The sequence below is a fragment of the Etheostoma spectabile genome, unplaced genomic scaffold (assembly GCF_008692095.1).
Source record: "Etheostoma spectabile isolate EspeVRDwgs_2016 unplaced genomic scaffold, UIUC_Espe_1.0 scaffold512, whole genome shotgun sequence".
NCBI classification, from domain to species: domain Eukaryota; kingdom Metazoa; phylum Chordata; class Actinopteri; order Perciformes; family Percidae; genus Etheostoma; species Etheostoma spectabile.
In genome coordinates, this window is record NW_022605624.1 from 242,988 (window position 1) to 258,194 (window position 15,207).

At 39.2% G+C, this 15,207-nt stretch overlaps 1 protein-coding gene across 4 annotated transcripts in view; it reads left to right on the top strand.

The window, feature by feature from the left end:
- Positions 1-15,207, top strand: part of dmpk (DM1 protein kinase) — a 44,417-nt gene that overhangs the window by 27,558 nt on the left and 1,652 nt on the right. For all 4 annotated transcript variants that reach the window (XM_032511901.1, XM_032511903.1, XM_032511902.1 and 1 more), the window contains 7 exons: positions 227-475; positions 2,788-2,867; positions 2,970-3,066; positions 7,190-7,344; positions 13,163-13,260; positions 14,114-14,175; positions 14,436-14,510. In XM_032511901.1, coding sequence (XP_032367792.1) covers positions 227-475; positions 2,788-2,867; positions 2,970-3,066; positions 7,190-7,344; positions 13,163-13,260; positions 14,114-14,175; positions 14,436-14,510 — 816 coding nt within the window. The remainder of the gene's footprint in view (positions 1-226; positions 476-2,787; positions 2,868-2,969; positions 3,067-7,189; positions 7,345-13,162; positions 13,261-14,113; positions 14,176-14,435; positions 14,511-15,207) is intronic.

Here is a 15,207-nt window from a genome sequence, read left to right on the forward strand (position 1 = left end):
GGAAAATTCCTCGTATGTGTCTTCATACCTGGTCAATAAAGCTGATTCTGATTCTGAAAATAAAGGAAACGCATTGAATGAGAAGGTGTGTTCATACGTTTGGCCTGCACTGTACATGCCAGTGTTTAACGTATCATATTTTTGGTAGTGAGTTTTTGCAGTATGAATGGGACAGCCCATTGGGAAACCCCAGACATTTAAAATATTTTCTTTTCCTCATCCCCAGGAGTATTTTGAGTTCCCTCCTTCTGGCCCTGAGATTTCAGACAGGGCTCGTTCCTTCATCACTGGGCTCATCTGTGAAAGGGAAGTCCGTCTGGGGAGGAAAGGCTTTAGTGACTTCAGGAGCCATCCCTTTTTCAGTGGACTAGACTGGGGTTCCCTGCATATACTCCCTGCCCCCTTCCTTCCTGAAGTATTTAATTCAACTGACACCTCCAACTTTGACATTCTGGATGACTGTCTCAGCGAAATGGTAATGTCTTTTGATAATCTACTTTCCATGTCATGCAAGTATGAGAGTCATTCTATAATTAAGGGTACATGTCATGTCCATGGGTTGTATTTAATTTTTTTTTTAATTTTTACTGAATATTCTCTTCAAGCAATGATCACTTTCATGTTGGTGAATATGTTATAAGTCATTCATGCAAAAAAGTCAACCTGCTCCATATTTTTTTAGGAGAAAATGCACATGCTATACTGAAATTAGTTTTTTAGTGCTGTCCATTTGCCAGATGTCAAGTTTGGCCTTTCAAATTTACACTAGAATACATATTTTTGCATATTATTTAACCTGTATTTGTTTAAATAATGGTTACAACAAGAGAAAGGTGTTTTAAACACTATTTGACTTATGAATATGGATGGAATTATCACTTTGTATGTGTCCGAGAAATCTTTGTCAACTGTGTACCCATTGAAAAAAACTAATACATTAGCAATGGTTTGCCCAAAGTCAAATCCATGTCAGGTGATGTCACCTCTTTACACGGCAGAAATTTTAAATACAGTTTGGGAAATTCTACTTCTCCTCTTTATTTAATAAAATTACTGTCTGCACATAGAGTAGATTTATCTCGTCAACCGTGTTATCAACAAACTTTTGTTTACTAGTTAGATGTATATTTAAAAAAAGGTGAGAAAATGTATAAAAACATGAGGTGATAAAGGCTACGTGCTGTCAGCTAGCTAAAGCTACAGTAGCAAAAAGGCCTAAAATGGAGAGAATGTCAACTGTGTTACAGTGTCAACGTGTTACCCATCAAGTGTAACACGGTTGACAATGAAGGCACGGTTTATTGTTATAGCTTGTGCATTTATTGAGTGAAGTTAGTTAACATTTATTTACTATTGTTATTACACAGGAATTACTTGGTAAAAATACAAACAGGTGTTATTACATAGTAAATACATAGTAATTTCTTAAAAACCTGTGCTTCACATGATACTTTTAGAGAGGATTAACTTAACCGATCTCAACACTATTAAGTCATTACATGCAATGTTAAAATTAAAAAAAAAAAAATCTAGCTTTAGCTTGGCAACTTATGAATTTAGACATTGTGGGGGTATACTAGGATACCAAGTTAATTTTTTAGCAAAAAAAGCACACTTATATTTTCACTTCTTGTTGACATGAAATGTACCCCTAATTATAGAATGACTCATGATGTAACCTAGGTTGTGTCTGAAAAAAAATGTAATATTTAATAAACGAGCAACTTGGTAATAGTCCTCACTGCTCTATAGGGGTTTAAAGAAACCCCAAAACTATAATGTAGCCGTCTTGATCTTTATGGCCTAAGGCGCGTAACGATATCTTCATCACCATTGTTGTCGGAGTGGTCATTGTCTGTTATCATGGTGGCAGAGCCTGCACCAGATGATTCCATGACACTATCAGTCAATATGCTTCCTCCTCTTCTTATTTAGTTTTGGCCTATGTTTTTTTTTTTAGCTGCTTGGCAACAAAAAGGCCACCAACTGGAATGGAGGGAGCATTATCTTGGGGAAATGTAGTGTAGTAAAATTAATCATTTTATCTAGGAAATGTTGTGGAGTAAAATTTTACTTTTAGTAAAAGTAAACAGATGTGGGAAAAATTCTACTTAAGTACAGTAACAAAGTATTTGTACTTTAGTACATTACAACTATGGTCAGACGCACAACAGGCTCTAATTTTTATTTATGCAGTTGTCCGCATCTGCTCCGTCAGGCTGGTGTCTCAGCCCTGTCTCACAGGTGTAAAACCAACCTGAAGCATTTTTGGATGTTTTTATATAGGCCTTAATGGTCCCCTAATACTGTGTCTTAAGTCTCTTTTATATAAGCCTTAGTGGTCCCTTAATACTGTATCTTAAGTAATAAGGATAATCTTCCAGATCGGCCCATCTGAGCTTTCAGTTTCTCAAAGGCAGAGCAAGATACCCAGGGCTCAGTTTACATCTATCGCCATTTCTAGCCACTTCAGGACCATAGGCACGCCAGGTTAAAAAACCTCATAAAGTAAAACTGTCATGCCATGGGATCTTTAACAATTCAAGTCTATGTTTTTATAAAAAATGTGTTACTTTGAAGTTGATAACCAATAAAAAAAGGCCTACACATTTTGTCACCTAGGCTGAGCAGCGGTTCTGTGTCTCTGTACAGAGCCAGAGGTTTGTAATCCCACAGACTCTCCCTTCCCTTTTGTGAACCTTATAGAATCTGACCTCAGTGTCACATGAATGCTGCCGGCAAGCCGGGTAACTTCTGGTGGTTACTGGTATCTGTTGTGTTCTGTAGGAGACGCTGTCTGACGTAATGGACAGAGCTCCAATAGGAGTGCACTTGGCTTTTGTTGGATACTCTTACACCGCTACCTGGTAAGTTTAAATTCAACGTTTATGCTTTATTTCCTTTGAACAACTCTAACTGGCTTTTTATTATGTCATCTGGGCATTGTTTAATTGGTCTCTCTTTTATAGTCAGACAGGTGCCATCGACCGCAGTCAAGACATCATGATGAAGATTGACCACACAAGGCTAAGGGACTATGAGCATCTTTACACACTGGAGAAACTGGTGAGACATTATCAACTTAAAGTCTGTACATGTTTGATCTTCCAATTGTCCTTTGGTCAGGTTGCAACACTAACCTTGCAGATACAGTCACCCAGAATTTCTCCTCCCACTGGGAGTCTCCCCCTGTCCCTTTATTTCCTGAAAGTGTGTATCTAGATTCCACTAGAAATGTGCATGTTCAATTTCAAGGTAGAACCAGGAGATTGATCATCCTTCACAAAAACACATCAACCAATGTATGAAGTACACTGAGGAATTATGTTTTGTTGTTTAACACCATGGTTTACACAGAATATTTCCCAAACTTACAGTGCAGTATAGTAGTTAAACAGTATAAACTCTGAATGCAACTGAGTGTATTTACTCAAGTACTGTAAGCACAATGTCTAGGGTACTTGTACTTTACTTTTGTACTGTATTTCCGTTTTAATACTACTAATACTACTATACTGCTACTCCACTACATCTCAGAAGCAAAACGTTTTACACCATTATTTACTGTGTTGTTCAATACAATATAGAGCTTTAGTTAGACTAGTTAGCCTTTGTACTAAAGTGTGGTGTATATTTTGTATCAGGTATCTAAATTTAATAGATCAGATTACATACTTTTTTTTATCCCAAATTGCAGCAAAATATCAGACACACAGAACACATACAGAATATACATTAAATAATAAATAGGATAGAGTACAATAATAAATATTTAAAAGATCTACAATTGTTTTTACAAGTTGGGAATAAAAATGTATAACTACTTAAATCGTATTTATAAAAATGTAAGGGTTAAAATGTTTTATTGCCTGTGGTAGGAATGATTTCTACCATAGGCAATACATTTCTTGTAGGAATAGTTTCTTGTTGCGGTCAGGGCCTCTTGGAGAAAGTCCCCCGCTATTGGACCAGTGTGGAGTGGAGAGGGGGGTCGGGGTTATCCATGATAGGAACATTTTACTCTGTGAGCTAAACCTGTTAAAGTAAAAGTTTAGCTCATTTGCTCTCTCACGGCTGCCTGGTGTTTGAATTGCAGGGTCTCACACAATATATTGTTAAAAGTCCAGGAGTGATTTTGTCCAGTGAAACACGATTTAAATCCCCAGGGATAACCATAACAGCATTGGGCTGCTGCGTCTGGAGTCGTGAGACACTGGTGAGGTCTACATCGGCAGCTGTCTCTGCACCAGCAGGTGGTGGAATGTAAACAGCAATCACTATGGCGGACGTGAACTCCCTTGGCAGATAGTACGGATATATATATATATATTTTAGGCATCAGCTTGTTTCAGCTCTTCACTAATTGGGCTATACTGTATATTAACACAGTGAAAAACTTGTTTGACTAGTTTTCTACGACAGATTCTGAACTTTAAATTCATGGTGCTTTTAAAACCCTCTAGACCGATTCATTGAAAAACAGCAAACTTTACTTAGAGGGAGCAGGGAGAACTGTGGATGACACACTGAAGGTCCATTAAATGAGAATTAAGTTGTACACTGTAAAGGCCCTTCACACTAGAAAAAACGTTCTGTCAATTCACCGCAATGGGAGTGTCACCTACATTGCCCATTTGTGTAACCTCCTGTTGTGTTATTTACTGTAACAAAAGTAGACTTTATATTTTTACATTTGTTGTTTTCTGACTGCACCTGAAGGCAGCTTCATTTCACAAAGAAAGAGAGAAAGAAAAGAGACAGAGGGACTGGGGAAACAGTTGTTCCACAAACTCCAGTGTTTGGTGTTTTACAACTTTCTTGTGGCTGCGATAGAGGCAGTGATGTTTCCTGTTTTGGTAGCTGCAGGTTTTTTTTACAGCTTCCCTCTGTGGCCCCCAGCCTTAACACTACACCTATTTGGGCGTCTAGATAGCTCAGTTGGTAGAGCGGGTGCCCACATATAGAGGTTTATTCCTCAATGCAGCGGGCCCGCGTTTGACTCCAACCTGTGGCCCTTTGCTGCATGTTAATCTCCCTTTCTCCCCTTTCACGATTCAGCTGTCCTGTCGAATAAAGGCCTAAAAATGCTCAAAAAATAAAAACAATACACCTATTCAAAATGAATGGAAAGACCTGCTCTCTCTCTCTTACTCGCTCAACCACACTTAATAGGTTAAGCCTCATAACCAGGATACCTATGTCCATAAACATGTCTTTTAATATAATATTTTGTTTAACGCTGTCTTCATAAATGTTCATATCATTCATAGAAGTCAGCTGCACCGATGAGTGCCGCACACGGTTATTTCTTACTCAATATCATTTATTTCCCTCCTGTTTTGCTTTCATTTTAATGCCGTTCTGTTGAATAACACATTTCTTAGAGTTTCTATGGACATAACAGAAGTTATAATCAGTAACCTGAGGCATGCCTCCTTCAGCAGTCTCCCTACCTGGCCTAGTGAAGCCTCAAGAAGCTTCATGAATCATTTTCTTTATTTACTGAGCCCCCTAGACTGTTCAAAAAGGGTTAAAGCACACTAAATTTCCGTTTCGTTAAACCCATATTATCTAGTGGGCTTAAAAAATAATGAAAATGGTTCACAAAGCTTAACAAAGTTTCAAATGTCCATCATTACCTATATTTTATGCATTTACAGAAATATTCAGCATAATATTAATATGACCTTATATATGATAATAATCATTAAATGTAAGTTCTTTGTTGGAAGCACACTCGCTCATACACATCAAATATAAGAGTCATTCTATAATTAGGGGTACATTTCATGTCAACAAGAAGTGAAAAAATAAGTGTGCTTTTTTTGCTAAAAAATGAACTTGGTATCCTAGTATACCCCCACAATGTCTAAATTCATAAGTTGCCAAGCTAAAGCTAGATTTATTTTTTTAAATTTTAACATTGCATGTAATGATTTAATAGTGTTGAGATCGGTTAAGTTAATCCTCTCTAAAAGTATCATGTGAATCACAGGTTTTTAAGAAATTACTATGTATTTACTATGTAATAACACGTGTTTGTATTTTTACCAAGTAATTCCTGTGTAATAACAATAGTTAATAAATGTTAACTAACTTCACTCAATAAATGCACAAGCTATGACAATAAACCGTGCCTTCATAGTCAACCGTGTTACACTTGATGGGTAACACGGTTGACAGGTAACACAGTTGACATTTCTTCCATTTTAGGCCTTTTTGCTAGCTGTAGCTTTAGCTAGCTGACAGCACGTAGCCTTTATCAAGCCTTTATGTTTTTATACATTTTCTCTACCTTTTTTTAAATATAACATCTAAAACTAGTAAACAAAAGTTTGTTGATAACACGGTTGACGAGATAATGTGCAGACAGTAATATTTATTAAATATTCAAGAGGAGAAGTAGAATTTTACCAAACTGTATTTAAAATTTCTGCCGCTGAAAGATGTGACATCACCTGACATTGGATATGTGACTTTGGAGCAAACCATTGCTAATGTATTAGGTTTTTTTCAATGGGTAACACAGTTGACAAAGATTTCTCGGACACATACAAAGTGAATAATTCCATCCATATTCATAAGTCAAATAGTGTTTAAAACATCTTTCTCTTGTTGTAATCATTATTTTAAACAAATACAGGTTAAAATAATATGCAAAAATATGTATTCTAGTGTAAATTTGAAAGGCCAAACTTGACATCTGGCAAATTGGACAGCACTAAAAAAGCTAATTTCAGTATAGCATGTGCATTTTCTCCTAAAAAAAATATGGAGCAGGTTGACTTTTTTGCATGAAATGAATTACAAATATGCACCAACATGAAAGTGATCATTGCTTGAAGAGAATATTCAGTAAAAATTAAAAAAAAAAAATAAATACAACCCATGGACATGACATGTACCCTTAATTATAGAATGACTCATAAGGACAGCTCATTTTAGGTGCAGTAAACTGCTACAGTCCATGCTGTGTATACTATGATCTAGTTTCAGCCAAGATCACAGAAATGCCCATTTGGGTACTTAAAATGCAGGTCTGTCTGGGCACCATTACAGGCCCGCCAAAACTTCTAGGTGGCTCAATCTATATGCAGCATTTATAAGACAGTCATATAATGATTACAGATGTTGTTCAGTGTGTTTTTCTTGTTGTGCTGGGCCTGATCTACCCATGGTTTGAATCCAGAGCCAGCGGTTGCAGCTCACAGACACTGTACCAGATTACCTGCCTGCATTGCTGGAGCTCCCACTCACTCTGGAGCAAGGTCCTACTGCATCCACCACTACCACTGAGGAGGGGAAGCCTGATCAAATAACAGGACATGATGAAGACTTACAGAGGTATCAATTGACACTTATACCATCTTTAACCAATCCATAGACTTCATTAGGTGGAGCGGGCCCATGCTGAGTAACAATCATTTTTCATCAGTATCTTTCATTTGACATATCACAGTAGGCTTCGTTGTCTTTACAACTGTGACTGAGCCTTGACATGCTCAGTCACAGTGTTGGGAGTAACGCGTTACAAAAGTAACGCAATTACAATACTGTATTCCTTTTTGCTGTAACACAGTAATATAACGCATTACTAATTACATTTCGGTAGTATTATACCCGTTACAATCTCAGTTACAGCACATTTTAACGCAACATTTAGTGGTGTTTTGTTTTTTTAAGAATTCACCAACACCGCAATACATTTCTTTACAGGAAAAAAAAGCCATGAGTATTATTTCCTGTTGCTGTACTTGATAGTTGAGATCACTGCAGCAACAGACACATTTGTGAAATGGATAATATTTTCAGGAGTTATTACGCTGCGTTTAAGCGAGGTGGTTTCCTCTCTCTGTACCCGTAGTCAGAGCCAGAACCAGACCAGTTATAGACAACATGTGTCTAACAGATGATGGTACATCAGGGCGGACAGACAGCAGTGTATCCAAGCTGGTGATAGATAGAAACATGTCGGGAATTAATGTTTAGGCTTTCTACCATAGACTGTAATAATATACAGTCTATGCTAAATATCGTGGCATTTTATCAGCCGTGGAGAGGAACTACGCCTGTAGTGGAATGGCTTTGAATGACGACCAAAAACACTTGTCTTTTACTGTGACCATTTATTGTTCAATTTGTTGCAGTTTTGCAAACTAGGAAGTGAGCAGATGTTCAGAGGACACAACAGACAACTTCCATGTATGATACTTCAAAATAAAAGCACTTCCTGTGACGGTAAAACTAAATTACTGTTAAACAAATAAGGTTGTGTACCTTTTGGTGAAATTCACAAACTAACTGCCAATTCAAACTTCTGCTGTTATTTTGGTGAAAGTAACTTAATAGTAATGCAAAAGTAGTGTAACACATTACAATTCAGAGACAGTAATATTGCAACATTACTAATTACTCTCAAATGACAGTAATTAGTAATCTATAATGTATTACAGGTTGGAAGTAACTTGCCCAACACTGCTCAGTTAGGTGTTATGTGTTCTGAAACGTCTTGCAACCGAAAAGCCCTGCTGTTGTTCCTAATAGGCTCCACTACAACTCCCGGGAAATCCCAACTGCTTATCACTCCCAACTAAAAATACTGACGTATGGTCAGTGGCTCTCAGTGTCATGTACTGATGCAAAAGGCGCCGTAGGCCCCGGTATGGGATGCACCGCGTGAAACCATGGAAAGTTCGGGTAAAATATGTGTACCTTCCGGTCCAATTCCAACCATGAAATTGGGAATCTGAATGGTTCAGCCGCTTTTCAGTTTGGACAGTTGGTTGGAGAACTTCTGCGCTTTAACTGGCTACAGTTTAATTAGACAAATTGACTCATTGAGGGACCTTCTCAGAAAAGACAACCTGAACCTAAATACAATTCTTTTAATAGCCAACTTTAGTGAAACCTGAGAAACGATAATATAGAAAAAAGAAATAGACCTGATAATTGACAAAAACCCACAAAGATCATCTTCTGCTCTTCTTGCTTGCAATGCAGCTTGCGACAGGAGACAAAGTAGATTGTGCTCCTTAACAACCCAAAATCCATCTGCCCTTACTGCTCCTTTGGTGAAGTGTCGGCCTGTGATGAACTTGCATGAATAATTGTCTGATTAGAAATGTGACGACACAAGGTCTGCCAGGAACAAGTACTGGGTGACATTTATCTAATGTTCTTATGATCTCCAACCCTGAGGAACTTATGTGAGTCAATGAGGGGGCAGAGTTTGCTGAGTGGGCTATGTTTAAGAACAGGCTTCCCATTCTAGATGCAGCTAATCTCTTCATAGACCTTGCACGGTGAGAAAGATTTTAACATTGGCCTGGTCAAGGTGAAAAATTAGTGAGACAGCAGGGAGAACTGGTCTTGAGAGAGACCTCCAACCGGAGAAATGCTCAAAGTGTGCACTGCCATTCCTGTAGTCTGAAAGATGAGCTTCGGCAGTACCTAAACATCAATTCCAGAAACAGAGCTTTCTTTGTCTATTAGACTTAGTTCAGAATCAGTGAGGAAAGTGGGTCCTGTTAGCCAGGAGGATAGAGCAAGCAGATTAGCTGGATCAGCTGAAACAGCTGGGTTTAGATCAGTGGGAATGTAGCTCCATTGGCTAGCGTTGTGGACCATCTGATTCACTGCACTTGGTTGTGGATATAGATGTAGAATGGCCTCAATTTGTTTGCCAAGAACCACCTATCAGAAAAGAGTCATCCAATTCAGTCTCCAGCTCCTCTAGGATGTCCACTGCAATCTTGACCGCCAGCAGGAATGCCTAGGAATGGTAAGGCTTTGACGCAAATTTTACTTTACCAAAGATGAACCACATTTCACTCTGTCCTTCTACATTTGTCCCTTTTAGGTATGCAACAGCCCCGACTGCCTTGATTGAAGCATCACAGAAGACATTTCTTTCTTCTGAACTTCAGAAAGTGACAGTAACGTGTACAGCCAAGGAATCTTGAACTTGAGCTTGCAACAGAACTGCCATCTTATCCACTTCCATTTGTTTTTCAGCATCCTATTCACAGGTATCAGTGGTAAGCTCTCTCAGGATACTACGGCCTTGAATGGAGACAGGCGCAGCAAACAAACTGTTAATGGTTGACAATACGCTATGTCATGTGAAGAACTTTTTGCTCGCAAAACGTTTCAGGTCCCATCCATGACAGGTCCCATCCAAGCCCCAGAATGTGTTGCATTGGGGGTACATTTTGGCCAATGCTAAGGTCTTACAAGCTTTTAGCAAGGTCTCGATCCAGGAAAGTTCTCATGACCCCAGTGTTAGATGCAATGTTGTGCAGACTGAGGTTGGACACAGCAAAAATATCTTAAGCCTTCTTCAGCACGTCAATGGCCTCTATTGCACTGCAGAATGATCTAAACTCATCAACATAGAAAGACTGTACCACAAATTGTCTTGCTTCAGCGCCAAACTCCTTCTCTACTTGTGGTCCTCTTCAGCCCATAGATGGCCACAGCCTTATAGGGACAATTGCCAAACACATGGACTTTCATGTGGAACTCTAGCAACCAGCTCAGTCCTGAAGCAAACAAGGACCCCAAGGAAACTGTTGTTGTGATCTGGACCCCAAATAATCACATCATTCAGAGATATGTTGTTATGCTGTGCACTTGAATCAAACTCTGATTTGCCCCAGTTTCAGGGTATGTTACATTCCAAAACTTGGTAAGTACCAGTATTCTTGGTGCTTTTCCAGTGTGGGAGCTGGTTTTATGCATCCATTGCTGAAGACTTTCTTCATGAAATCCACAAAGTGGTCCTTCATTTCAGGTTTCTTTATAAAAATCCATTTTCAGGTGAGGATGGTGCTCAAAGTCTCTGGTGAATTTCTTCCCTTATGGGGGATGATGTTTCAATCAATGAGGGTACTTAGTTAGAGGGGTACTCCAACATTAGCTGTCTCCACCATAAAGCTGCTGGCACTACTTCCAGTGTTGTCCGTTGTGCCAGAGCATGTCTTGAGGGTATAAAGATATGTGTTTCAATGAATGCCAATTAGTTGCTTTGGTCGGCTGACATCACATACATATTTGTATTCTTATTAGGTTGTCCCTGGACATTGACCAGAGTTATCTTAGAACAGGATTTACCTTGGAGACCTTCCCCACAAACCGCAGTACAATTTAGAGTGGCTATCTCTGAGGCTTCTTCATCTTTCTCCCCACCATGCTCTCACATGGCAAGTGTGTTGGATCGTGTCGCTGCCCAGGTGGGTGGACCAGTATGTAAATGTAAATGTGCTGTATTTATATAGCGCTTTTCCAGTCTTAACAACTGCTCAAAGCACTTTTACATCTACAGGATACATTCACCATTCACACACATTCATACACTGTGGCCAGGGCTGCCATACAAGGTGCCACCTGCTCAGCAGATAAACATTCATACACATTCACACTCCGATGCGCAGCTCCAGGGGCAACTCGGGGTTCAGTGTCTTGCCCAAGGACACTTCGACAATGACTGCAGGGGCAGGGATCGAACCACCAACCTTCCGATTGGCAGGCAACCGCTCTACCACTGAGCCACAGCCGCCCCAGCCGTATGAAGCCCGGAGATGTGACAACTACTATTGCACTCAGTGGATGAACAGTGGATGTCAGCTTTGTAGTCTTTAGCTTGATGGGTCGTTAATGCGCAGCATTTAAAGCGTATGAAATGCTCTTTTAGGAAGTCCTTTTGGTCTTCAAGCAGCTTATTCCAGAAGCTCCTACAATTTCTGAGGGAATATGGCTTTTTGTGGATTGGGCATTGGTTGTCTGGGCTTGTTTTTAGGGTCTGGGGAGAAAGAGTTCCCAACTTCTGTTTTGCTGACTCAAGATGGGGTTCTGAGTTTTCCACTCCTTTGCTGTAAGTCTCTCACTTCAGAGAGATACTGCGCTGGAGGCTTGTAAGGCAAAGGTGTTTTCATTTCGGCATGAGTTTACACAAACTTAAGAAAGAATGAGAAAGATGGGTATGGAATTTGATGTTCTTTATTGTATTGAGACTACCTCTCCACGGAGTTACAAATTTGATGTGTACGGAGGACTGACCCACCGGGGCAGTTGACGTGGATACCACTTTAAGACACACCACTACGGGGCCCATGCTTGGGCGATTTCTTTAAGACTGCATGGAAGCTCAGCTTCCCCTAAAATGTCAACAAATTAATGTTGAAATATGTATTGTGTTAACATTTTATTACCTAAAAATGCGTTAGAATACATTCACGTAGCATCACAGTGCATTTCCCTGTTGAAGCCTAGCGTCCATGGACTTCAATGGGGCTGCTTTGGACAGTTTATTTTAAGTGCTTCAGGGCTTGCCATTAACTTTTTGAGGCAATTGTCCTTTAGACAAGTACATTTACGTTTCACTTGTCCATGCATAAAAGTCACTTGTACAGGTAAAGATTTATCAGTTTATAATTTTTTGTGTGTTTTGCTAATGCCAAATTTAAACGAACAGTTGAAAGTATCCAAACACTATCAACATTAATACTATTCAGTTGAAACAAAGGCGTCCCAAGAATAGATTTCCCCTTCAACAACAAAAAAGGATATCCAGACTCCATAAAATAAAGTAATACTTTGCACGCCGGTGTGCAGTGTATCACTAGAGGTAGTGGTGACTTGAACTTATACTATATCTAAAATAATTTTGTAGAGTTCTGTTTTTTTCTACAATGTATCTTTACACCTGGCAGAGGCTAATTCAGCTAGTTTTTTGTCAACGATGTGGTGACGGGGTAACATTAAGGTGGAGTTAGCAAGCTAAAGCCAACTAACATCGGCTGGCTGGCTTGCTGGTTCCGCCGTGATTTTGTGCTGCATTGCTTACAGAGAATGAGCTGAACAACGGGCTAGGTCTAACGTTAGCAGTCCGCTGACCCTTTGCCACTGGGTCTAATGTTAGCAGTGTTAGCGCTGATACACTGCTGCTGGGTCTAACGTTATGATATATCATATTATAAGTGACCATGGTTCAAACAGGTTAAAGCCCGTTGAGGTGCCCTTTGTCAGGTATTTATGGACAATAGCGGACCGTCCAAAGCGCAGTTAAACCCTTACTTATACTTTAAATATTGCAGTGATATTACATCACCCCAGCCTAGTATGACAATGCAATTTGAAATTTGTTTTCTTCTTTTTCCACCAGACATTTACAAAAAGCAGAGATGAGATATTGTGAACTGGAGAAAGAAATGGAGAGATTGAAGAGGGAGATGCAGGACTGGAGAGCATCCAAGGAGACAGGCAAGGGATCAACACCTTGCTTCCTTATCATGCCTTCATCTCATCTTCTGTTTCATTTAATAATGTTATGTAATTTTATTTAAACAGGGACAGGGAGAACAAGGAGAGATGCACTATATAGCTAATCATAGGGGTGTTTTAATTAAACAACTACCACATATCCATGCAGCTGTTGATGAAATGCAATGGAACTTTAAAAGTCAAGGCCATATAGAGGTAGACATGTAGCTTTTGTTTTCATTTTGTGGAAATGTACCCAGTTGGTTGAAAAAATCTTCTAAGGCGGTTTTTAGAATGCCAGGTAATATAGTAACATTATCTTATCACACAGTCCAGAGTCTCTTAAGAACAACATCCTCAATAGGAAGCAGAATGAGTTTCAGACAATATGAGCTATTCTGAATAAACACAGAGCTGCAGCATATGCTTATATTGAAAGCCTTATTCAGAACATGCAAGAATAGTCTTGGTATGCAGGAACCTTTAAGCCTGTCTCTATAAATTAGTACAGTTAGTTTCTGCTGCTGGACTAATAGATGACAGTTATGAATAATGACCACAATTCCAACCGTGTGGACAAAAAGCAAGTACCTTTCTGTGATGATACAAACCTCACAGTCAATGGCTTATTTCACTCCAGTCACTGCTTTCTCCATTGCTTCTTTTCTCCCTCCTTTCACACTTACACCTTCATCTCTTTCATCATCACAAATGTGTACTGCTTTTGTTTTGTTCTTAATCTTTGCGTTATAACAAATCTTGCTGACCAGCAGTGCATCCAAAGGCTGAATGCCTTCAGCAGCGCTGCCGCACATCATAGGCTCTGACGTTCCTCTCTCTCCTCCAATCACAGCACTGAGTATCTGCCCAGCAACTCTTGCTCTGCCTGCCTACTGTGTGGCCACACCAGGGGATGTAAGCCTATCTTTAATACACTTTCATAATCTCTTTCTCTGACTGACATGGAAAATAAAAACACTTTTAAAACAGCACGTTTTATTATCATATAATTTGCAGAAGCTCAGCAGTTATTCCACAAGTAACCAGGCTTGCTAATGGGCAGGCAAAGAGTATTCTGGATCACATGAAATGCCATTGCTCTTATTCATAAGCCAAACCTATATCATTTTGGTTTCTTCAAAGCGTTTCACTTGTCTGACTTGCGTGTGTTACAGAGGGAGAGAGTTCCCCCAGCCTGTCATTACCCCCTGGTGATTCCTCTTCACCGGCACTTGCTCATATTCCACCGGGTACGGGCAAAATGTTCAAACTACAATCTGTCATTTAGGATTTAACTGATGTGGGGTTTTAAATGCAAAACTAACATGTGTATGCCATTGATATGTTTTGGAGTTTTGTGTGGGAGATTATTTCATCAGTGGTAGAAGTATTCTGTTTTTTTTTGTTTTCGTGTTTTTACATATTTAGGTAATATAGAAACACTACAGTGTTGCATTCAAAACTTTACTTAAGCAAAAGGATGCCGGTCAAAAATTCAAAAGTTTGGGGTCACGTAGAAATTTCTTTTGCACAATACTGTAGACAGAATACCAGCTCAGTTGCATTGTTTTTTTAACTAGAGCAGCAGTTTCCAGATTACATTATGTTCTTACATAATTGCAAAATGGTTCTCCAGTGTTTTTCTAGTTAGTTTTTTAAAATAATATCAGATTAGTAAACAGAATGTGCCTTTCGAACATTGGATGAATGGTTGCTGATAATGGACAATGTAGATTAAAGATCAGCCACTCATTCAGATCAGCTGGTTTTCTGTCTATTATGGAGTTGTGTGGAAATAAGTAAGGGACCCCAAACTTTTGACCGGGTGTGTGTGTTTGTGTGTTTGTGTGTGTGTGTATATATAGTGTAGGCCAAAAGTTTGGAACCACCTTCTCATTCAATGCTTTTTCTGTATTTTCATGACTATTTACATTGTAGATTATCACT